This window comes from Acomys minous (assembly GCF_964271855.1).
Source record: "Acomys minous genome assembly, chromosome: 12".
In the NCBI taxonomy this organism is placed as follows: domain Eukaryota; kingdom Metazoa; phylum Chordata; class Mammalia; order Rodentia; family Muridae; genus Acomys; species Acomys minous.
This window is the reverse complement of record NC_140493.1, coordinates 91,373,889-91,399,300: the sequence shown is the minus strand read 5'-3', so window position 1 is coordinate 91,399,300 and position 25,412 is coordinate 91,373,889. Positions and strand designations below refer to the sequence as shown.

Below are 25,412 nucleotides of genomic sequence, written 5' to 3'. Positions count from 1 at the left end.
GGATGTTCCTGACTTCATCTATTACCCTGGCGTTACCCCGATGCCAAAGCCAGTACAAGGATACGATACGACAGCTGCAGGTCAGTAGCCCTCATGAGCACAGGCACCAAATCCTTCACCCAAATAGTATCAAATCCAAGAAGAAGCATGCAGCATAAGGAGATTCACCCCAGGTGTGCAGGTGGAGGAACACAGCCCGTCACGGCAGCAGACTGAGGAAGTCAGTCCTTCCAAGAGATACACAAAGAGACGCCATCCCGGGGGCTGGAGAGATGGCTCAGCGGTTAAGAGCACTGACTTCTTTTCCAGAGGTCATGAGTTCAATTCCCAGCAACCACATGGTGGCTCACAACCATCTATAACGAGATCTGATGCCCTCTTCAGCACTGTATACATAATTTAAAAAAAAAAAAAAAAGAGATGCCATCCCTCCAGGAATGCCGGTTGTGTCAAAAAGCAGGGAGTGGGCCAACCGCAGAGAAACAAAAGAAAACAAACTCAGGGCTTCCTACATGGCGGGCAAGCAGCGTACCAACTGCGCTACAGGGCTGCTTCTCCCCCATGCAGCCTGACCACCCCCTCCACCCAAGAAGCTCAGCAGTCAGTTCTCCTACCCTCCCTCTAAGCTCCGACCTACAGGCCAAGGCTGCCTTAGCTTGCAGCTAGCCCATTTCTTTATTCAAAGATACAGCAGTATTCAAGTCTGGCATCTGCTGGACCATATGGACACTTGAGGACCTCTTTCAATGCCTCTTTCAAGAAGAGGAGCCACCGGGAGGTGGTGGCACAGCCGTTAATCCCAGCACTTGGGAGGCAGAGGCAGGCGGATCTCTGTGAGTTCGAGGCCAGCCTGGTCTACCAAGTGAGTCCGGGACAGTCAAGGCTACACAGAGAAACCCTGTCTCGAAAAACCAAGTCGGGGGAGGGGAGAGGGGGAGCCTTGGACCACTTTATCCAGCTTCCTCCTGTGGCGGGGCGCACTGGCCCATCAAGGTAGTTCAAAACCACAAGATATGAAGAAAAAAAAAATCCACAAAGTAGACTGCAGAGCCTGATAGGGACACTGGGCAAGCCTGTTGGGGTCACCATGTGTCTCCAGTCTGAAAACATTTCACACCAACCTGCTCATATGGGACTCAGCCACCAGAGCCACTCGTCCTGGCTGGCCACTCCCTCACAATATCCTGAGGACCCCTGACAGGGCAGGCGTTGGAGACAAAAAGAAGAAGGGAGTTGCCTTCCCACCCTCCACCTAACTGAGCTTCCTTGGAAGGTGAATCATGGAGAAGCAGAGCAACAGCCCTAGGCCGAGCCCTCCAGGGCGCTCAGTTGTCCTCCCTGGCATCAGAAGCCTCATTCTCAGCCTTGTAACGGAACAGAAGGAAGAAAAGGCAGTATGTGGGCCTCGCGGAAGCATCCAGATCCGCAGACTAGGTCTGGGGAAGGGTCTTCTACCCACTAGTGTGTCCTTTACCAAGACCCAAGCTCTCTCTTCTCACAGTCTCTACCAACCCACTGTTTCCTCCTTCCCGCACAGGGTTAGAGGGAGGCCCCGCAGCACACCTTGGTCTAGGCATCCTCCTGAACACGTGGTGTATGGGAAGGGCCAAGCTGGGAGCTTAGGGCCCCTAAACACACACACACACACACACACACACACACACACACACACACACACACAAACACACACACACACACAAACACACACACCCTAACCGGCGCCTGCCGGGCCAGTTGCTTCTCAACGCCCCCCTCCATCACTACACACACCCCTCCCTGCCTGTGCCTGCCCCACCTGAGCGGTCAAGACACCTCTGGGGCGGGGCGGGGCCCCCGCTGTCAAGGCCACGTGTAGAGAGAGCCTCAGGGGAGAAGAGGAGGGCGGAGGGCGGAGGGTTGAGAGCGGGCTCTTCTTAAGGCGGGTCCTGAAGTTTTCTGGCGCCTCCTCTTGCAATTTACCTGGGCTGAGCACAGTTTGATCCTGGGAGTCATATGTGAGTGCAGCCGCAGCGGCCACGAAACAGGTAAGGCCCCTTTACTCACTAGAGGGGGTTGGGGGGTAGGGTGGGGAGACGCAATTCAGCCCTTAAAGTCTGCGCCCGGGGTGCACAGATAAAAGAATCCGAGGCCAGGGAAGAAGCAGCTGGCCTGGGTTCTTGGACACCTGATTAGCGCCTGCCTCCATAGACCCAGGTCTCTTGATCCCCCTAGACAGAGCACTAAGCAAGACTAGGAGGCGGTCCACTGTCCTCCTGTCCTCCCTGCCTGCTGCCATCCGTCCCCCTGGATCATGGGGGACAATGACGACTAGACTCAAATAATGGAGACCCTGAGGTTGTGCTTTGTTGGGCGGGGGCGGGGGCGGGGGAAGGCTGGAATTTCCTCCTCTGCCTTACTATACCGAGGCTTGTACAAGGGAGAGGCTAAGTCAACAGAAGTGAGCCAGGATGACCATGAGGGCTTTCCCAGAGCCCTAGGAGTTCCCTGCCCCCAGAATTTTGGAGGCAGGAAAGAGAAGAAGAAAAAAAAATTTTTTTAAAAGTTAGATTCTGAAAAGGAGAAAGTAGGAGGGTGCTGTAAATAGGCAGTGCTAACTGGAATCCTTCCTAAGACACACAACACACACACACACACACACACACACACACACACACACACACACACACACACACACACACACACTGAGCCCAGGCACTCCTCCCTAAGACTTAGAGGCGAAAAGATCCAGCTGGGGAGGTGCGCCGGCCTGAAGTGTATAGCAACACCTCAGAGCCCGCCCGGGGCCAGGGGTGACTTCTGCAGGAGGAAGCCTTCTTGTCTTCTGCATCTCCACCCGATGCTCAGAACCAGTTGGTTCCAGAATCCCGAAAGGGGCCCGACCGAGATAGGAGAGCCCTGACATCTGTGACACAAAGATTAAGAGGGTGATCTATCGGGTAGGACTTTTAGTGGCCAGAATACCCACCCTGAAATCCTGGACCCACGCTCAGAGCCTGGGCAAGTCCCTTAGCCTTTGCCCGCCCACCCGCACTCAGAACTGTTGAGAAACAGACTGAGGGTCAAGTGAATGCTATTATCAGGGCTCTCCATCAGACAGACAAGAGCACTGAGCCCTGCCTAGAGGGGAGAGAGCATCCTTATCCGCAGGAGCACAAAGGCAGTGTCCATATAAACATGCAGGCAATCTTGAGTCCTGGTCATAGTGTGGGGGGGAAGGGGGGGTTAACTCAGCTTCCAGTGCACCCTGCCCAACATCCCCAGCTTCCTCTGTGGGCCTGGCAGTGAACCCTGAAAGCTGTGCCTGGCTCCTTAGACTCTTGGAGACTTTGTGGGAAAAGCTGTGTCTTAGGTTCTGTGTCCTCAGCTGCCCCCAAGGAAGGAATTCAGAGGCCAGCTCCCTTCCTCCCACCTGCCGTTTATAGACACACTTACCCACATGGCTTCCCCACATTAGCATGCGCCCCCCCCATCCCCCTCCAGGACCCAGAAGTCTGATAACAAAGCCTAGGAAGCCTGGGGTAAGGAGGGGGGGGTTGGGGTGTGCAGACAGGCCTGGCTTTTTGTAATCAGGCATTTCACACGCTCCCTCCCCCAACTCTGTGTCCCCCTCTGCCTTTGAATGCCATGTAGTGGAAGGAATTAAGATTACAAAGGTCCAAGGCCTAGATTTAAATCCCAGATATGAAGCCTCAGTCCGTTTGTTTTTTTTTTTCCTTCGGGTTTTGTTGGTTATTTTGATGGTTGGTTGGGGGACAGGGGACTGGATCAGGGTCTCCAAATCTCAAGCTAGCCTTGAACTCACACTGTGTAGAGCTCCGGTCTCTGTCTCCCCAGAGCTGGGATTACAAACGTGTGCACCACACCCAATCCCTAATGCTTTCTTTCGAGACTGGGTTATCTTCAGGGGCAAAATGGCCTGAGTCCAGAGGCTAGGGCTGCAAGAAGCTTGAATTTACTGGGTGCAGCTGTATAAGGTATTTTGACCAGTGCCTGGAACCTGATGCATGCTGGGTAACTGGGAACCCCTGACGGAGGTGTAACGCTCCATCAGCCCCGGTTTCTAAGTCAATTCCAGAATCTGTCTGATGGTTTCTCTCGCGTGCAGCACGTCGTAGCTTCATGCTCTGACACGGTAGGTAGGCAGGGAGAAAGGCACCAGGCTGCCTGAAGGACTGAGGCCAGCATGTCCCCCGTTTCCACCCAGTTTTCTCATTAGTCTGTCCCAGGACCTTTTCCAATCCACGAGAAACAAGTATGCGGCATCAGGGCTAGACAACAGGAAGAGCTTTTCACAGTGAGGAAGATAAAAAGCTAGGACATTTCTTTTTTCTGGAGGAGCTCCCTCCTCCCCCCTCCCCCCCCCCCCCCGCCCGGTGAGTGACTGTCATCTGATGATCTGATGATAGCATTACCTACCCAGTTTTTTTTTTTTAAAAAAGGCTCATGTGGCTCCCTTGTACCTTCAGGGTTTGAGTTATCAGCTCTGATCTGAGCCTGTGAGTGTCAGAGAGCCAGGCCAGCCCGCCTTCCCCCTCCCTATGCCTCCATCCCAAGCGCCTCTCTCTTCCCTGGATACCTTTGACCTCCCATCTGGCCTCTGGGCTTTTGCCTGCCTTGCCCCATTACCTCCTTCTGACAGGAAGCCCTGGCCTCCCTGCCTTCTCCACCCTTGCCACAGAATCTCCTTCAAGTCCCTGAGTCTCCTATGATACTCTATTCACAGCTGCTCACCTGCCTAGTTATCCATTTCACCAACCACCCCCGGGAGGTCTGGCAGCAGGCAGCCTGGGATCCAACCCTGCTCTGCAAAATGGGATAATGGTGATACTTACCTCATAGGGTTGTACAAGGGCTTTCAGAGCCTCTGAACCTGGTAGTTCCTCATAAACACCAGCTAACATTCATCTAGAAATATGCACATGACACAGTAAGTAATTAGTAACCATCACTCGACTAGGATCCGATATACCAGGCATTGTCCTAAGCATATTATTAAGGTTAGTTCATTTTGTTGTTGTTTGGTTTGGTTTGGCTTTTTGGTTTTTTCGAGACAGGGTTTCTCTGTGTAGCCTTGGCTGTCCTGGACTCACTTTGTAGACCAGGCTGGCCTCGAACTCACAGCGATCCGCCTGTCTCTGCCTCCCGAGTGCTGGGATTAAAGGCGTGAGCCACCACTGCTCCCTGCTGGCTGGTTCTTTTTTTTTTAAAACAAGGAAACTAAGACAGGAGAAAGTTAATTCATTTGTGCAAACTTACACAGCCAGAGAGTGTCAGAGACAGGAGGCCAATGGGGCCTTTAGCTGAAGGAGCGCTCTGTCTTTCGATGAGGAACTAGCTGAGGCAGGGGTTTCACCTACAGGGGTCACTTAGATCACACTCTTCTCTTTCAGGCCCTAGGAGCTCTTGCGAGCAGGATCTAGCTCCGAGGTAAAAGTGAGGCAGATTGGAAGCCAGAGGCAAACCACTGAACTTCCCTGCCCCATCATGTCCAGCTCCCTGCTGGCTGGAGGTCATGTGGTCAGCTTGACTCCCCATGAGGAATCGAGGATGGCCCTGCACCCAACCCCCAGCCCTGGCCTCCCAGCACTGTGCCCTTACTATACCACAGAGAGCTGGGCAACCCAGCCTTTGATGGCCCCCGCACTGTGCAAAGGCACCTCCAGCAGGCTCCAGCAGGCCCAGCAAGCAGAGGCCCAAGCTCACTGCCTCCTGCAGTGCACCGGGGAGCAGGCCTCAGAGGCCTCACAGGACCTAGACTCCTGCATTGATTTCTCACTGGAGACACTCAACCAGATGATCCTAGAGCTAGACCCCACCTTCCAGTTGCTTCCTTCTGGGACTGCTGGTCCCCAGGCTGAGCCTACCAACAGTATCACCTCAAGGAACAAGAAGGAGGAACCCGAAGCCCTAGGTAAGGATTTGGGGACTGGGGACTGATCTCAAGCAAATAAGGGTTCTTCTACAGAATCTGGGGCACAGTGGCTCCTGTCCTGTGGGGAGTACTATACAGCCCTAAACAAACTTCTGACCTTTCTGATTTCTCTGCCACACAAAAGATAAAAATAGAGGTTTCCTTCACTATCCAGTTCTGTCTGGTTCCTGAGCTTAGAAATGGATAGACTCCAGTTTCCTGTGGTTTTTGTTTTTTGTTTGTTTGTTTGTTTTATGAGAATTTAAAGGTGCTAGTCAGTGTCAGCGTTTTCCAAGATGGTGTGCATAGTGAGGGCGTCCTAAATGCAGAGTCCCTGAGCCTTACTTAAGCTCTTGATATTTCTCTTTAGAGTCTAAGTTCAGTCCCCTGAAATTATTGTAGGATTTCTATGGTTTTGGTTTTGGCCAGGCTGGCCTCGAACTCACAGAGATCCACCTGCCTCTGCCTCCCGAGTGCTGGGATTAAAGGCTTGTGCCACAATGCCTGGCTTTCCATCTCTCCAGCAACCAGCTAGACAGCATCTTGAAATCTGCCGTCTTTGGCTCTTTAACAAGCTGGTACAAGCCGACACCAGTACACGCGCAGTCCAAGGGGATCTGGGAAGCCCTAGGTGTCGATTCAGGTCCCCACGCTTTGAGAAATTTCAAGTGTATTCTGAGAATGAGGGTCAAGGAGCCACAGACCCATTGGGCAGGCTGAAAAGTGAGGCTTCTAGGGGTCAGAGAGCAGGAATGGGGAGGCGCAAGTGCAGTCTAGGATAACATCCAATTTCTGAGCATGTACTGCATGCCAGGCCCTGGCCCCATGCTGAAAACCTACAAAATCTTTTTTCTTTTTTTTTTAAAGATAGGATCTCATGTAGCCCAGGCTGGCCTCAATCATGCTAAGCAGTCCAGGATAACCTTGAATTCCTCGGCTCCTGCCTGACTTGTATGGACTCATCAGTCCTCCTGTCTATCCCACTCCTCCAAGATGCCAGATGAGCAACTAAGTTAAACACGGGCTAGAGTTAGGAGCCTGTCTAACCTGGCCACTCACGGGCTCAGGCCGGCCTCGTGCAAGGTGCTGACATCACCTCCGTTATCTTTGGTTCCTCACCTAAAAACGGACAAAATGAGAGCTCTTACCACGGGAGGCAGAGGCAGGCGGATCTCTGTGAGTTCGAGGCCAGCCTGGTCTACAAAGTGAGTCCAGGACAGCTGAGGCTGCACAGAGAAACCCAGTCTGGGGAAATGAAAAATAAATAAATAAATAAATAAAAGGAAGAAAGGAAAAAAAAAAGAGCTCTTACCTCAAAGAGTACCTATGGAGAGAAAAGGAATTTACTACCTTGTTTGTCACAAGTCCTGGTGCACTGAGCCGGAGTAGAGTTGGGGACTGCCTGTACAGCTAGCCGCAGGGCAATTTAGACTCTGGGATAAAAGCCAACCCAGCACCCAGGCCCTCCTGCATCCACCACGGGATCGTGGCCTCCCACCTCTTCCCCTCTTCCTGCAGGGCCTGTTAAAGATGTCTCCCCCCCTCCCCCCCTCCACACACACCCCAATCTCCCTACCCACCCTCACCCCCACTCCAGCCCCTCCCACCCAGCAGCCTTCTGCTGCTGAAGGCCAGTCATGGGCACATGGCGGCAAGGAAACGCTTAGGACCTAATTACTGTTGGCAGGAGCCAGCCCAGGGTTTTAATGTTCAGGCCCCAGGGCAGGGATTCCACCGGGCCAAGACCAGTTGGGGCAAGATCAGTGTCAGGAGTCCACATGCATAGGGTGGGGTGTGGGGTTGACAACAACTAATGTTCTCTTCCACTGAAGGGCTGATGGTGAGCAAATGGCTGCCAGAGCAGTGGTCCCCGGCCTTGGATTTCTTGGGGGACAGTCTGCCACTATAATCATGGGTCCATCCAATTCTAGGGAACAAGGAATCCAGGAAGGCTGGCGGTGGTCAGAGGTTCCCCACCCCCTCCTTCCCTCCTCCCCCCTTCCCCCCATAACAGCCCTCTGCTCTGGCTCCTCCTCTTTCTCCTTTAAAAAAAAAAAAAAGGCTTGCTCTGTAGCCCAGGCTAACCAAAACCCAGGCAGCCTCCTGGCAGATGCCTTCTATGCCCTCCTCAACCTCTTCAAACCCTCCTGTGGGCCACTGTGGCTGGTGAGAAAGCATCCAGAGGCCAGCACACTGCATATAATTCTGGGTGATATCTCTTACATCTTAACATCCTCACTGTAGCTTCTACCCGACCCCCAGTCCCACTCCCCACCCCCCCACCCCACCCCACCCCTTGCCCTGACACCGTCCCATCCATCCTCCTTTGAAGGACGCTGTTCTCAGGAACCAGCAGAAAGCTAGATGGTAAAGCTCAACCATCATATTTGGCCGGCCTCTCTTGGCTCCCTGGACATTAGGTGCATACCCTCGGTTTTGTGAAGATTGGGTCCTGGGATGCACTGTCCCTGCCTCTGCCCTTGAAGGAAATCATAGTGACGCCATTTTATAGAGATGTTAATTGAGGTTGAGGAAGGAAGCCGTGGTCCTCGGTCACCCCTACCAAGTGGGCAGCTCAGGCTATTTCTAACCCTTAAAACTCACTCGTGTTCCTTTCTCTCTTCCCTAAATTGGAATTTGCTTAGAGGCAGCCTAAGGCTTCTCCTCTGAAACTCAGCACCCCCGCCCCACCCCCAGCACTTGCTCAGCACCCCCTTCCTTCCTTGCCTCCAGTTCACCTCTCTTCATATTTGTCCTTCAGAGTCGCCATCTCAGAACTATCCTGGCTCCGAGACCCAAACACCATCATCCTCTGTACGACCTCCCACCCCATCCTTGGATCAAGTCCCCACATTTCATTTTCCAGCAGTTCCTGCCAGGCAAGGCTGTTTGCCAGTCCCAAGGGCAGGCTGTTTAATAACTGTCTCTCCTCCCCCCACCCACATGCCCTCCCTTTCACCGGCCAGGCCTGCGGCTGGCGCCTGCATCCACCCTACACTGCCGGGACTTGCCCCACAGGCCTGTAAACAGTGGCTGCACCCCAGGGATGGGGTGGGAGCCTCCACCTCCCCCAGCCATCTACCTCAGGACAAGGAGTGGGGGGGGGGGGAGGGAGGATGAGTCACAGCACAGGGCCCCTCCCGCCCTGCTCAGCTCCCATACAAGGTCTTAGATATTTTTATGGCCCACAGAGTTGGGGGCTAGGAACTTCCGACAGGTCAAGAGACCCGCACCTGGGCCGATAAGCTCTAGGAAGGTCTTGGAATGGAATCCTAAAGAGTTCCTCTTTGTCTTAGAAGAGCCCTTATCAGCTCAGGGGCAGAAGTTGAAATCTCCAATCCTTTAGTTGTGTGACACTGGACAACTAACTCGATCTGGCGGAGCCTTGGGTTCTCTCATCTGTTACACGGGAATTAATAGCGTTTGAATAGAGTCGCCGTTAACACTACAGGTAGCAGCTGTGTTACGTGCTAGCAATTGCTGGTCTTTGGTAACAAAGTTATGCAAGAAACCTCAACAACACTACTCCCACTTAATCTCCCATCACCCTTTGCCTCCTCTGTAAAAACAATGTCTGGCTCATCCGAAGGGCCATTGGCTTCAGAGGTGGTTGTGGGCATAAACGCTATAAAGTCTTTATAAAAACAGGAGTTGGGGCTAGGGATGCAGCTCAGTAAAGGGCTGGCCAGGCATACATAGAGTCCTGGGTTCAATCCCCGGTACTCCAGGTATTACTTAAGATGTGGTGCCTCAGGCCTGAGGAAGTAGAGATGGGATTATCAGAGGTTCAAGGCAATCCTGGGCTACATAAGGAGTTTAGGGATAGATTGTGCCTCAAATGGTGTGTGTGTGTGTGTGTGTGTGTGTGTGTGTGTGTGTGTGTGTGTAAGAAAGAAGCTGTACTTACGAGCCTTCTTTAAGAATTTATCTCTTTCTCAGAGCCAACAGTACAGTTCTCCAAACCATCTCTGCCGCTCCATCCTCTTCAGCCAAAAATAGCCACTGTGAGCCAGCAAGGGGGGCTCCCTATGAACTACCAAGAGCAGTTGGTAGGGACTGTTCCTTCCTTGAAGAGGCCTGCCATGAGCCAGGCTCCTCTGCACCACCCTAGAAGGCTGGGTGTAGAACCCTTTTTTTTTTGCAGTTAAGGAAACTGAGGCCAACAGAGTGCTGGAAAGTTACTCATGGCCTCCTGGCTAGAAAGTGATGACGTCAGGATACACACCCTAGTTTGCGTGGCAGCAGAGCCAGCCTGTTTCTACACCCCCTGAAGCAGAAAGCTCAAGTCAGCCCAGAGTCCCCTGTGCCTGGTAGAATGCCACTTCCACCCAGGGCCCCAGGGCTCAGGCACCACAGGCTTGGGAAGGAACCGTGAGCCCCGGGGCAGGCTGGGCTCCACAGCTTTGAATAGGGGAGGACATGAGCTGTTTTTAGTAAACTGAGTTGTTCTCCGGGGCACTACCCTAGTTTCCATCCTGAGAAGCCATGGAAAGGACTCTTGACCCTCTAGAAGGGGGATAGCTTGTGCGCCCCCAATTTCCACCACCTTTGCCAGACAGTGGTCCACCCCCAGGTGTATAGAGGAAGCACCTAGTCTCTCTAGCTCCTGGGTTTCACTGGTGCTTTCTTTCTCTCCTTCCCTCCTGCGCCCAAAGATATAAAGTACATCGAAGTGACCTCCACCAGATCAAGATGCCTCGATGGTCCCCAGCGCTGCTCCAGCCCATGTGTCACCCCACCCTTTGGCTCCCCACGAAGTGGTGGCCTCCTTCTCTCCAGAGACATCCCCCGAGAGACTCGAAGCAGCAGCGAGAGCCTCATCTTCTCTGGGAACCAGGGCAGGGGTCCCTCTCCCCACATTCCATCTTCCCTTAGCAACTCCATCCCTTGCCGGGAAAGCAAGGCTCCTGGCTCCCCACTGGCAACGCCTCCAGGTTGGGAGAAAAGGCCAAAGGCCCCACAGCAGGGCAGCAGGGTCTCTATGCTGTCAGCCAGCCCCGTGTCAGACGTCAGCTATGTATTCGGAAGGTAAGTTCTATGTTGGTGACCTTGCATGCATTGGCAGCATACACGTGAACACACACACACACACACACACACACACACACACACACACACACAAATGGAGGGTGGAGCTGGGAGTGGTGGCACACGCCTTTAATCCCAGCACTTGGGGGGTAGAGGCAGGTGGATTGTTGTGAGTTCAAGGCCAGCCTGATCTACAAAGTGAGTCCAGGATGGCCAAGGCTACACCGAGAAACCCTGTCTCAAAAAACCAAAAAAATAAGAGGGTGAGCACTCTGTTCTGTGAGTAAAATACAAGCATCAAGAGAAAAAAAAGAATACACATTATCTTTTCTACTATTGCAGCCATTTCTATCTTAAGGTCCCCCGCAAAGTATTTAGACCACAGTTCAGTGTGCTAAGTAAGTTCTTGGCTTCCACTGACCTGTTGAAAGCAGCGTGCTCCTTCAGTGAGGCTCGCCTGTTTCCTGCCCAGCCTTCCCATGACCCATCTGGAAGAAGGGCTTTTGAAACTCAGGGATGGGAGCTGGAGAGGTGTGGCTCATCAGTGCGGACGAGCATCCCTACCCAGGCTCAGCTTCCAGCACCCACGTGGCCGCTCACAACTCTAGTTCCGGGAGGACCAGTGCCCTCCTCTGACCTCCACGGGCACTGTATACACACGGTGCCCAGAAGTGCACACAGGCATGACACTTTTATGTGTGTAAAAGAATTGTTAGCCGGGCGTGGTGGCACACGCCTTTAATCCCAGCACTCGGGAGGCAGAGGCAGGCGGATCGCTGTGAGTTCGAGGCCAGCCTGGTCTACAAAGCGACTCCAGGACAGCCAAGGCCACACAGAGAAACCCTGTCTCAAAAAAAAAAAAAAAAAAAAAAAAAAAAAAAAAAAAAAAAAAAAAAAAGAATTGTTAAAAAAATAAGTACATCTCAGAGGTGTGCACAGGGGCCTGAGGTGAAGCATCTAGGAATGAAAGCCCCCTCCCCCCCCCCTTGCCCGTGCTTGCTACTCACAAAACCTAGTAGGAGGAACCAACGCCTCCTGGGCTTTATTTACACTGGTCCCAGGTCACTGTTCTCAGGCCTCACAGTAGAATTGCGTAACAGCCCATTCGGCTTCAGGATGACTAAACCACAGGACCTCAGTCCTACGCACAGACCCCAAAGGCAGTGGCCACGGCAGTCCCTGGCCTGATGGAGTTGACTTCCTCTAGCCACAGACATGTCCAGCCCAGCTGTAGCAGCCTGTAAAGATCCAGGCCAGGCTAACCTAGAAGGTTCTGTACCCTGCTGCAGCCCTTAGAATTCAGATGGGGATACTCTGTGCTCCGGGTTTGGGGTAATGGAATGTGAAGTGCCCTATTTAAGCCAAGATAGGGCCCCCCAGATGGCTAGATTCCGCAACCCAACTCTGGCTCCAAGTCATCACCACCCAACAGCCTAATACTCTGTGTACTTTTTCCTGCAGCAGTCAGTCCCTCCTCCACTCAAGCGTCTCCAGCTGTCAATCATCTTCTAGATCCTTGGGAAGTCCAGCCAGCTCCTCTTCCAGCCTCCACAGCCTGGACCGAGGGTCCCAGTGTGTAAGACCTGGTGATGTCAGCAACCCCGTACCAGCCATGGGGCAGCCCCAAGCAGTCCAGTCTCCTCCGGTACTGGCCAAGGAGCAGGCCAGTAGCTGCCCCCCATCTGTCACCAACTCCATGGTGGACATACCCATTGTGCTCATCAATGGGTACCCAGAACCACAGTCTCCCCAAGCCCAGAGGACACCAGGATACCAGGGCTCTGTCCAATCCATAGCGACATCTCCCAGCCACCCCTGTCAGGCCACCAAGAGCCACCACCACACTCTGCCAGATGTTCCTCTTCCTGCATCTCCAGAGGGTATGTTGTAATCCAACACCTGCAGCACTGGAGGGTTTAGTTAAGGGAACTAGTAGCAGTCCAAGGAATGGGAGGGGGGTGGGGGTGGGGGGGGAGTTGGCAACAGTTGCAGCAATCCTCCTGCCTCTGCCTCCCAAGTGCTGGGATTAAAGGCATGTGCCACCACCGCCCAGCTTCCGCTTAGCACTTTTATTGACTACCAACTGTATATGCTAAGCATCGTACCAAGCTGTGAGGACACACAGATGGACACAATCCAAAAAGAGTAGCCCAAACCAGGACTCATCATAGAATAGTGTCCTCGCCGGGCGTGGTGGCGCACGCCTTTAACCCCAGCACTCGGGAGGCAGAGGCAGGCGGATCGCTGTGAGTTCGAGGCCAGCCTGGTCTACAAAGTGAGTCCAGGACAGCCAAGGCTACACAGAGAAACCCTGTCTCCAAAAACAAAAACAACAACAACAAAAAAACCCCAGAAATGAATAGTGTCCTCACGGAGGTGGAGTTGCTTACTAGGTGACAGACGAAGGAGTGGCTCAGGAAGCCTAGAGGATGGCTGGTGTGACATATGATTTAGTCAGAAGCCAGGGGAAGGGAGAAAAGGCATTCCTTGCAGAGACAACTGGAAACTCCCGGAATGTTAGGTGCAGTTCGTTGAGAATAGTGGCCTTGAGTGTCAAACCGAAAGGTGGATGTCACTCTTTGGACAAAAAGGACCATCAGGAAGTGGAACAGGAAACACGGTGTGTGGCCAGCAGTGCAGACGGAATGATTTGCCCCGGAGGAAGCTGCCTGGCAGAAGGGTGTGGGGCTAGAACCAGGGTTGGGCGGTTGGGGTGAAGAGGAGAAAACAAAGCCAGGCACCCCTTAGGCTGTCTGCGCAAGAGGCTTGGTGACTAACTGGCTAATCCACGGAGAGCCAGAGGGCGCATCAGTCCTCACTCCAGCCGTCATGGATGACGTGAGTGTCCATGGGGCAAACAGGGAACGGAGACAATGCACTTCATCACAGATGGCTGAAAACCACAAAACAGCAAACACCCTCCTTCCCGGAGCCTGTGACTAGACATCCAAAGATTCAGAAGCAGGAAACACTGGCTGAGCCTAGCACCCTCTGGGCACACACCTCACATGAGTCCCAAGATGACTCCTGTGCATATGAGCTGCTCACTGTAGCCCACTACTCCCGCCCATGAAAGCAACACAAACAGGGAGAGAATGGCGCCTCAGATACGTCTTTAAAACAGCAACAGACTTTATTATTATTGCAGGGGGTCGGGGCATGCCACAGAGCACATGTGGAGATCAAAGAACACCTTTTTAAAGTGGGTTCTCTCTTTTCAACCTTTACATGGGTTCAGGGGGATCAAACTCAGGTTGTGGAGCCCTCATGACAGGAACTGCTGCCCGTTGAGCCACCTTGCCAGCACTGTTTCCAGCTTTTGTGCTAGGGTCACATTCTGTAGCCGCGCTGGCTTTGTACTCAATACAGTCCTCCTGCCCCAGCATCCCAACAAACAGCTGGGACGACAGCCGTGCACCACCGCACCTGGCTTCATGGTGTGTTAAGGAGCAAACCCAGGGCCTCGTGCATGCTAGGCAAGCACTCTGGAGAGACCCTGGAGATGGCTCAGGAGAGATGAGTGGGATGGGATCCCTGAGGGGAGGGGGGGTCTCCTCCCAACACCCCTCTATGCAGCCTATAGAGTGCCTCATCTCTGCCCGTTTCCAGGTCCTGCCAAAGACATGCAGCCCACCATGAAGTTCGTGATGGACACATCGAAATACTGGTTTAAGCCGAGCATCGCTCGAGAGCAAGGTAAGGCCAGCACTATATTCCAGGGGACTCCCTGGGTCATGGTAATAAAGGAGGTAGCAAAGAGCAGCCTGCAGAAGGGTGGGTGACCTGCTGGCCTCGTTTGAAAACAAGCCAAGCAAAGTGGGCTGGAGAGATGGCTCAGAGATTAAGAGCACCGCCTGCTCTTCCAGAGGTCCTGAGTTCAATTCCTAGCAACCACATGGTAGCTCACAACCATCTATAGTGTGATCTAGTGCCCAGTTCTGGCTTGCAGGTAGAAAACTATATATGTATTAATAAATCTTTAAAAAGAAAGAAAGAAAGAAAGAAAGAAAGAAAGAAAGAAAACAAGCAAAGCATGTAGAAAGCAGACAGGAGACGGGACTTCCTGGGGGGTGGGGGAAACAGTGTGTCACTTCTCTGTGGAGACCTTTTGGGGACCGTGTAGAGTAAATAGGCCTCTAACCAAAAACTGTTCCAGCAATCGACCTGCTGAGGAAAGAAAAGCCGGGAGCTTTTGTCATCAGGGACAGTTCCTCCTACCGGGGTTCCTTCGGCCTTGCCTTGAAAGTGCAGGAGACTCCGTCATCTGCCCCAAACCGGCCAGGTACATGCCTTTTGCTTGATCACCTCAGAGGCCTCACCACAGTGGACTCTGTCCCAGTTTGGCAGGGACTATCGGGGTGACTCCTGGGAGGGCAGCTGCCTTCTAGATCCCAGGCTCCATGGAGAGTGTCTCTGAAAGCCAGAGATGTCCCTGTGTCCCCAAATTCCCTGTCCCACCCTTGAAGGAGGATAGAAGAGAAGGAGGAGGAGGAAGGCCCCAACCTCTCTTCAGGCTGCTGCCTTCTGGGTACCCCTGTCTAGCCTGGATTTATCTCCAGGAACCTATCTGTGGGCTTATCACACTCCCGACAGTTTATCACGTGTTCAAATAGCTCATCCCGTGTGAGAGAGCTTATCACCTGTGGAATCACTCACCACACCCGTGTGACAGCTTGTTTGTGCTCCTGTGACCTCATGTGTTCATCTGGTTACTCAGCACACACCTCCGAGGGGGTCTGCCGTGTACCAGACCCTGTGTCAGGAGCCAGGCATGCAGAGGCCTCACGCGCAGAAGCTACCGCATTGTCAAGATAGACGAGAGTAAATAATGACAGTACTACAGTACTTAATGGCCTTTACCTGTAATCCTAGCACTTGGGAGACTGAGGCAGGGTGACCAGGGTAATAGTTACCCTCACTTAAACCCAGTTGGGAGTAAGTTCTCAAGCAGCGAATGACCCCTAAGGCATAGAGCGACACCCAACCTTGTGTCCTTAGCAAGGGTTTGGGGCGTTGGTTCAGAGGTAGAGAAATGACCTAATACGGATTATGGCCACAGGATGGGATTAGGAGTGAGTGGGGGAGATGGCAACCTGTGGGGCAGGGGTTGGTTTTCGAGGAAGCCTTTCGAGAGGCAGTGAAGCCCAAATGGAGGAGGCAGCTGTGGTCGGTGGGGTCAGAGGGCACTCTGCTACCTGTTGCAGCCAGCCTTGCTCCTGCAGGGATGAGCTGATAGGGACTAAAGGCTGGAGGAACTTCTAAATGCAGAGGCATCATCTGCCCCACCCCCAACCCCACCCCACCCACCCCCAGCAAATGTGCAGGCACCTTGGAGCCCATGAACACAGGTTTCTTCGCATCTGCAGCTCCACGAGAGGGCAGAGGCCAGCATGACAGCCTGGGGGGATGGACCCGGAAGAAGTGGACGGGGTCAGGTGGGCCAGGGTCTTGCTAACGCCCGGCTCTGAAACAAAAGTCCTTCTCCCTTTCTTTGTCTAGGTGAGGACGGCACTGACCTTATCCGTCACTTCCTGATCGAGTCTTCGGCCAAAGGGGTGCATCTGAAAGGAGCAGATGAGGAGCCCTACTTTGGTAAGTATCCCCAGACTCCAGTAGCCTTCAGTACCTCTGGGGCTTGGTCCCCTGCACCATGATAGGAGGCTGGGAAAGCCCCACTCACGCAGAGCTTCCTGCTCCCTTGCAGGGAGCCTCTCAGCCTTCGTGTGCCAGCACTCCATCATGGCTCTGGCCCTGCCCTGCAAACTCATCATCCCACAGAAAGGTAGGTGGCTGGGCCAGACCCATTGGTTCCCGCTAGAAAGGTTTCCAGTGGCTGCTTCAACCTTGTTTATGAATTATTTTAGGGTCAGTAGGACAAGAGCCTCCTCCAGACTAGGTCCGCGTCTCTCCACTTCCCACCTGGGAGAATTTAACGATGTTTGCTCCTCGGAGCTTCAGTGCCTCTCCTAGCCTGATTGCCCACACAAGTGAGAACAACTGTCCTTAGACCGACCTACCTAACGTATCAGGGCCCAGATTCAATGAGATTGTTCACACAAGGCTTACAGCACAGGCCCTGGCCCAGAATAGACCGCAGAGCAGTGGTTCTTTTTTTTTTTTTTTAAAGATGTACTTATTTATTATTATGTATACAGTACTGCATGTACACCTGCAGGCTAAAAGAGGGCATCAGATCACATTATAGATGGTTGTGAGCCACCATGTGGTGACTGCAACTTGAACTCAGGACCTTTGGAGCAGCAATCAGTGCCCTTAACCTCTGAGCCATCTCTCCAGCCCAGAGCAGTGGTTCTTAACCTGTAGGTCTTGACCCCTCTGAGGATCAAATCCCCTGTTCCCAGAGGTCTCCTATCGGATCCCCTGCATATCAGATGTTCACGTTACAATACATAAATAGCAGCAAAATTACACTTATGGAGTAGCAACAAAATTAATTTTATGGTTGGGGGTGTCACCACAACACGAGGAACTGTGGCGTGGGAGGGTGGGAGCATTAGGAAGGTTGAGAGCCACTGCCTAAGGGAGTCAGCAGCCCTCTCTGAAAGGATAAAAAGAGCCTAAATCCGACAGTTGACGAACAAAGTCTGATGTTATCCCAGCTCCACACACCACTAGCACCACCCTTTATATAACTCTTGCCTACTGCCGCATTTCATAGGTAAGAAATGAAGTGGTAGCCTTTACCCTATAATCCTAGCACTTGGGAGACTGAGGCAGGGTAACCAGGAACTTGAGGCTAAGAAGTGAGTTTTAGTTCAGTCATCACTATTTAATAAGACCTATTTAAAAAAAGAAAGAAAAAAAGCATGCTGGCACATGCCTTTAGTCGCAGCAACTTGGGAGGCGGAGGCAGCTTAGTCTAACAGAGCGAGTTCCAGGACAAACTGAGCTACACAGAGAAACCCTGTCTCGGTGGGGGTCGGGGGGGGGGTAGGGGCTTGGAAATACTGATGAAAGGAAGACAAAGAGCAAGAAAGGGAAGGAGGGGAAAAAAGAAATGAGGTCCTAGGCTTAAGTAGCTGGTCCACAGGCCCACAGTGTCAACCCCGAGCCCCGGTTAGCACACTTCAGGGGTTAGTCACCTCAGTTGTGCAAGAGTGAAGGCGGAGAGGGGAGCAGGAGGAGCCCTAAAAGACTGGTGGAGACAGCACCCCGACTCTGCAGAGAAGAGCCTGGGGTGGAGGGGGTCCAAGAGAAGAGGTCAGGGGCCTGTGAGGACAAGGTCAGAGCAGCAGGCCAAGACCTGGGAGGCTGGGAGGTCGAGGTAGGAAGGGACCCCAGAGGCTCGCAAGCTAGGCAAGGTGCCTCCTCATTCACCTAACTGAGACCATCCCGCTTGCCTTCCCAGCCTGTCACTTCCTGGAGGTTGTGGGGGGGAGGGGGAGGGGCGGGCGGCTGTGGGAAGTGTTCAAAGGGCTTCTCGAAGGCTTCTCTCCTGACAGAGGTCCACTCATTCCACTTTCTCCCCTGGGGCATTTTCTTTTTCCGCCTCCTCTCAGAACTAGGCGGAGCAGAACCAGCGTCGGACTCCCCGACTCACGGCCAGACCCCTCCTTGCCTGAAGATATCTGCGGGTGAGTGGCACAGGGGAGGTGCCGGGCTCACTGTACCCCCAGAGACCACTTCCCAGCTCTACAAGCACACACACTCAGATGCACGCCCAACACACACACACACACACACACACACACACACACACACATTCATACACACAGAAGACACACAGGCCCACACATGCTCTCCATTACCGCTTTGTTTCTGCGGCTTTAACAACCCACTACACCCCCGCCTCAGCCCCATAAAGCAAGAAATGAGAGGCTGCCGCTGTGGGCCTGTGGGGAGGGAAGAGGACTGGGGGGGGGGGGTGGGGGGGGGACGGGGTTGGGGGCCACTGGTGAGCCGACACCCTTGCACATCCTGTACACATGTCTGTGTTTGAGATTCCTACCCTGGGATCACAAAGGCTCTCCTCCTCCTCGTTCTTTCTCTCCCTAGTCTCACTGAGGCGATGAGCTAGCCATAGGGAGAGGGAAAGAGATTTTGGTCACTCCAAGTCTGTTTGGTGGCTCCTGAAGGAGAAAGCTGTTCCCTCTGCCCCGTTCCTGTCCCTGGGCATAGGGAGGACCCGAGCCCAGCGGTCCACCCACACTGTAAGACCTCTGCTCCACTCTCAGCTCAATATCTGTATCCCACAGGTTGCCACACGCTGTACCTGAGCTCTGTGAGCGTGGAGACCCTGAGCGGAGCCCTGGCGGTACAGAAGGCCATCTCTAACACCTTGGAGAGGGATGTCCTCCCCACGCCTACTGTCGTCCATTTCAAAGTCACTGAACAAGGCATCACTCTGACTGACGTCCAAAGGAAGTAAGGACCCCTCCTAGCCCCTGGGCTGTAAGGCTAACAGAGCTGGGCTAGAAGGAAGGCTGAGGACAGAGGTCAGGGCCCTGGATCCCAAAGAGCTGCTAAAGGCTGGGTGATAACAGAGACGTTTCCTGCCTCCCCTAGGCCTCCCTCACTGGGGCTAGCAGGGATGAAGTTAGGCAGGTTTCAGAGGTCTCTACTGAGGCCAGACACTAATGACTCCTCAGAGTCGAAAGAGCTTACCGCCTCCCAGGGCTTGGAGGTTCAATCTAGCCAGAGCCTTCCCTAATTTAACCAGGGACAGCAAGAATAGACCAAGATGTAATTCCTGCCCTCAAAAAGTAAGCGACTTGGCCGGGCGTGGTGGCGCACGCCTTTAATCCCAGCACTCAGGAGGCAGAGGCAGGCGTAGCTGTGAGTTCGAGGCCAGCCTGGTCTACAAAGTGAGTCCAGGATAGCCAAGGCTACACAGAGAGACCTTGTCTCAAAAAACCGAAAAAAGAAAAAAAAAAACAACAACAACAGTGAGTGACTTAGGGGTGGGTGGCAGAAGACCCCGATATAGAAGCGTAAGGCATGGGAAGGGAAAGACACAGCCTGTGTGCCCAGTCCCAGTAGTGAGGAAGCAATGATGGGGCATAAGAATCCTAGTAGGATAGGACATGTGAGCTTTGGGGGAACCAGAAATGCTGACATGGGGGCTTGGCATGGGAATAGGCCCTCTCACCAGCCTGCCTTTTCTCTCTGCATCCCCTCAGGGTGTTTTTCCGACGCCACTATCCACTCACCACCCTCCGCTTCTGTGGAATGGACCCTGAGCAACGGAAGTAAGTTCAAGGCTGAGCCGAGCTAAGAAGGCCGTTCCAGGCCTAGCTGCCCTCCGTGGTAACTGCTGACTGAAGTAGCAGAGACAGCCTGTGAATACTAAGGGGACAGGGATTGGGCCAGGTGGGACAGGGCAGAGGTCGAGACTCGGCTCCCACTGTTCGTCAGGGCCTGTGGAGCAGAGTCAGGTCCCGCCACTCACACCTGTCATGTCCCTTTCTTTCAGGTGGCAAAAGTACTGCAAGCCTTCCAGGTAAGCTCTTCCCGCCACTCAGTAGCTCTAAGAGGCTGCCCTGTGCCAGGGTCCCGGGCCCAGCAGAAGGAGGGAGGCCCAGGTGTGGTAGCACACACCTCTAAACCCAGCATTTAGGAGGCAGAGGCAGGAGGATCATAAGTTTGAGACCAGCTTGGTCTATATAGTTAGTTCCAGGCTAGCCTTGTCTATGTCGTCAGTTCAAGGCTAGCTACGTGGTGAGACACTATTTCAAGAAGGGAGGGAGAAGGGAGGGAAGGAGGGAGCGGGGAAGGAAAGAAGGAAGGGAGGAAAGGAAGGAAGGAGGGAGGGAGGGAGAGAGGGAGGAGGGTTTCCATCTTGATCATAAGAGCCAGTGTGGTACAGCATGTAAGCATGTAAGAGACTCTCCATCCGGGCTGGAGAGATAGCTCAGTTGTTAAGAGTCCTGTCTGCTCTTCCAAAGGTCCTGAGTTCAATTCTCAGCAACCACATGGTGGCTCACAACCACCTATACTGAGATCTGGTGCCCTCTTCTGGTGTGCAAGCTCACATGCAGGCAGAAAACTGTATAAATCATAAATAAATAATTCTTTAAAAAAAAAGAGAGAGAGAGAGATTCCCCAGTCTAGAGCCCTAGGTGTCATGCCAGAGGCACAGGTTGTTAAAGGTTATAGGGACGCAGGCCAAGCCACATCAATGCCCTATAATAGAGCTTCCAAGTCTTGTCCTCAGGAAACCCATTCAAAATGAGGGTGTACCCAGAGCCTGAAATTAAACGATATCCCAGGCTGACAGAGGAGGCACCTTCTTCCTTCAGCTGCCCCCATTACAAGGTGGTACTGAGAGTGCTGGGGTGGTGACTCTGTGAGTCAAGTGCTTTCACCCAAGCACAAGGACACAGAGTCAGAACGCCAGAGCCCGCAAAAAAAGGCCAGATGCCATGTGCCTATAACCGCAGCGCTGGAGAGGCAGAGATGAACAGATTCCTGGTGCTCTTTGGCTGGCTGGTGTAGCCAGTTGGTGAACTTTAGATTCGGTGAGAAACCTTGTCTCAAAATATAGTAGCAAGCCGGGCGTGGTGGCGCACGCCTTTGATCCCAGCACTCGGGAGGCAGAGGCGGGCGGATCGCTGTGAGTTCGAGGTCTCCAAAGTGAGACCTCCAAAGTGGTCTACAAAGTGAGTCCAGAACAGCCAAGGCTAACACAGAGAGACCTTGTCTCGAAAAACAAAAAACAAAAAACAAAACAAAACAAAAAAATAGTAGCAAGCAGTTGAGGAAGACACCCAACATCAACCTCCCCCCCCCCCACGCACTAACACATGCTGTGTCCACACAAATATGTGCATAACACATACACACAAACACACAAGATGTCACCTGGCATGGTGGCACACACCTTTAATCCCAGCACTCAGGAGGCAGAGGCAGGTGGATTGCTGTGACTTCGAGGCCAGCCTGGTCTACAAAGCGAGTCCAGGACTACGCAGAGAAACCCTGTCTTGTAAAAACAAAAGACAAAAACAAACAAACAAACCAAACCACACAAGATGCCAAAGTTGGTTGGCTTAGGCTGAGTGTCTTCCCCTAACCCCACCTCAGTAGCCCAGTCCTCCCCTCAGCCTGATGTCCCTCCAGCCCACATCCCCATAAACTTTCTTTTCTCACCAGGATCTTTGGGTTTGTGGCCAAGAGCCAGACAGAGCCACAAGAGAACGTGTGCCACCTCTTCGCAGAGTATGATGCAGTCCAGCCAGCTTCCCAGGTCATCAGCCTGGTGACCGCTCTGCTTCAGGACCCAGAAAGGATGTAGGAGACGGGAGATGCCTGTGTGTCCTCCCTGACATCTCAAGGGACTTGCCCTGGGCATGGAGCTGTTGGCTGCATTGACAGACTTATCTGTTGGACCCGAGGATCAGTCAAATTGAAGCCTTTGAACCTGCTGTGACATTCAGCAGTCACCTTCACCTGGCTCTTGGGCCTCGATGTCTTCCAGTTATGAAAAGAGACCCACCCACAAGACAGCTCCTCCTTGGAGACTCCGCTGGGAATCGCTAGTGTGTTCCTCCCTGCTGCTGAAGCCCACCCAAGACCCCCTGTATAAAACTCGCCTGCGAGCACCAGACGTGGTGGCACACGCCTTTAACCCCCAGTACTCTGGAGGCAGGGGCAGGTGGATCTCTGAGTTCAAGGCCAGCCTGGTCTACAAAGAGAGTCCTAGGACAGCCAGGGCAATTACGCAGAGAAACCCTGCCTCGAAAAAAACAAAACATCTGTGAGGACATTCTGGCCCCGTTCACCTGAACACTCCCCTACACAGCATGGCGTGCCAGGGACCTATGACCCCTGCCTTGTGGCAAACAGCAGGTGCTGGGTCAGAACCCGTAGGTTTCCTGGCTGGAACCTGGTGATGATGTGTAGACTTTGGGGACAGATTCTGTTTCCCTCGCACCTGTTGCTTTCCTCAAGTTGTTGAGGGCCTTTCGGATCCCCTGCCAGGATTCTCTTCTTTTCCAGGTTTGGGGCTGAGGATGTAAGTTGGTAGAGTGTTTGCCCAAAGCTAACGAGGGCTGAGGTTCGTCACCAGCTCCACAAACCACGCACAGGGCTGAATGCTTGTAATCCCAGCACTGAGGAGGCAGGACAATCCGAAATTCAGAGTCATTCTCAGCTACATTATAAGTTAAGGGCAGTCTAAGCTACACAAGACCCTGTTGAAAGAAAGAGACAGACAGACAGACAGACAGACACATACATACAGAGGCAGAGAGAGAGGTTTAAAGTTTTCGAAGATCTCAGCCAATGCGCATCAAAGCCTTTCCCTGCAGCAGCCACACAGTCCAGCTCCGGCCTGGGGCCACCACTCCAGGAAGAGCTGCTATGGGAGGAGCGCATCACCTTGAGTGGGAGCCTACAAGGTCCGAAGTCTACGGTGGAGAGGAGACCAGGCCGAGGGTCTCAGCCAGAGCGGGCCTGGCAGCCACAGCACACCTACTTTCGCTTACTTTGGGGCCCCCATCCAATGCAGCCTGCCCCCAAAGTTGTCAGAGTGGAGTCCAAGGACAGAACAGGAGTGAATCTTCATAGCTGTGCTGCTTCCACGTTGGGATCAAGGTTCTGTCGGTGTGGCCTTCTCTAATGCAGTAATTCAAAGACTTCCGCCATCTTGAGATCTAGTTGTTACAGTTGGGTCAACTCCTAGCCTTCTGCTGGAACTTTCTAGATTCTTTTGATTTTTAGGTATAATTTGCCAAGGTCTTGGGATCTTTTTCCCAATAGAAAGATCCCTGGGCTCTGCAGTTACAAGCTTGGACTCCTGTGTGGTTTCATCAATTACTGTGTGATGTTGGCCCAGGATTTGGCAGGCTTAGTAGAAGACCCTTGTCCCTGTGATCAGAAAAGACTCAGTGGCACTCACGGTCTTTGTGTCTAATTCCTCTTTCCCCACCCATTGCAAATGAATAGCAGCCCCATCTTTGTTTTCAATTTCTTGGTAAGCAAGTGTCCCAGGGCAGGTATCACAGCTGCCTGGCATTGCTCAAGTAAGCCATGCCTGGTGGATCGGGGAAGAGAGACCCTGTTGCTACAGTAGTGTTCTAATCTTGCTGGGTCCTCCAACCCCAAACACACACACACACACACATAGCTATGTGCCAGCACCAGCTTTACACACACACACCCATAGCTATGTGCCAGCACCAGCTTTACAAACACAAGGGGGCAGCAAAGAGTCAAGAATGCAAAGAGGCAGCTTTCCCCAGCTGGTTAAAGATGCCGGGCCCTTTCTCTCTCTCTCCCACTCCCAGCCAGCCCTGGAAAAGCTGTTCCCCTTGTTCAGCCCTCCTGCCTCCTTAGACCATTCCATGGCTTGGAAGGAAAAATCTCACAGAAGCCCACTGTGTAACTCAGTGAGGAGCAAATGTCTGTTCCCTCCCACCGTCAGAGCATCTTGGTCCTTGGTCAAGGTCAGACCTGAGGGATTATGATTTCAACTCAGGAAAAGCAAATCAGACTGGGGGTGAGGGTGGGGTGCTAGGCTAGTGGTACAGGCCAAAAGCAGTCCTCCTAGTACGAGATCGGGCTCTGTTCCACCCCTGGGGTCTAAGGATTGTTTTCCCAGTTTGTAGTGCTTAGTTCTAGGCTGAGTTGGAGAGTCTTCCTCCACACCTCCCTGTGTGCCTCCTGGGAAATAAAGACATTCAGAGCTATCTGTCCTGAGTCCTGAGCAGAGAAGGGGATCCAACGGAGCAGAGGGCAACTTACCTGCACACACCATGTGCATGCATCCCCCACAAAGGCAGGAAGAGGGTGTTGGAACTCTCCTGGAGTTACAGACAGTTGTGAGCCACTGGGATTGAACCCAGGTCCTCTTGAAGAGTGTTCTTAACCACTAAATTGTCTCTCCAGCCCCTATAGTAATGTACGTGTGTGTGTGTGTGTGTGTGTGTGTGTGTGTGTCTTTTTGTTGTTTTTAATGTGTATGGGGGTGTGAATGTGGACACATATGGGTACATGCATGCTACAGTGCATGTGTGGAGGTCGGAGGACAATCTTAGGTACCTGTCCCATCTTCTACCCTGCTTGAGACAGGGTCTGCTGTTCACTGTTGTGCACCAGGCTAGCTGTGCATGAATTTCCAGAGGTTCTCCAGTCTTTGCTTCCCATCTCTCTATGGGCATGGCTGAGGATACAGATGTGCACTGCTGCATCTGACTCTGTGTGGGTCCTCGGGATCCAAATTCTAGTCTTCAATGTTGGATAGTGATGGGCTTTGCCCACTAAGCCATGTCCCCAGCCCTGCTGTTGTTTTGGAGACAGGGTCTCAGGCTGTTGCCCAGGATGGTCTGAGACTCCTGGTCATCTTCCTGCCTCAGCCTTCTGCATGCTAGGATTGAAGGCATGAGCCACCACACCCAGCTGTGAGAAACCACCTTTTCCCGGGAGAGCTCCTATGTGTCCAGTGCAAGGAGGAGTGAACCTTATGTTTAATCCCATTCTTCAGATTGTGAAACTGAGGCTGGGCGGCCGGGGG

At 53.0% G+C, this 25,412-nt stretch overlaps 1 protein-coding gene across 1 annotated transcript; it reads left to right on the top strand.

The window, feature by feature from the left end:
- The first annotated feature begins 1,696 nt into the window (after positions 1 to 1,696).
- TNS4 (tensin 4) lies at positions 1,697 to 24,588 on the top strand. Its single transcript, XM_084750210.1, has 13 exons — positions 1,697 to 2,024; positions 5,391 to 5,911; positions 10,567 to 10,939; positions 12,401 to 12,819; positions 14,549 to 14,635; positions 15,096 to 15,221; positions 16,439 to 16,531; positions 16,644 to 16,721; positions 18,460 to 18,534; positions 19,156 to 19,324; positions 20,080 to 20,148; positions 20,373 to 20,399; positions 22,052 to 24,588. The coding sequence occupies exons 2-13, from the start codon at positions 5,485 to 5,487 to the stop codon at positions 22,191 to 22,193; spliced, it is 2,085 nt and encodes a 694-aa protein (XP_084606336.1). The 5' UTR covers positions 1,697 to 2,024; positions 5,391 to 5,484; the 3' UTR covers positions 22,194 to 24,588.
- The last annotated feature ends 824 nt before the right edge of the window (positions 24,589 to 25,412 follow it).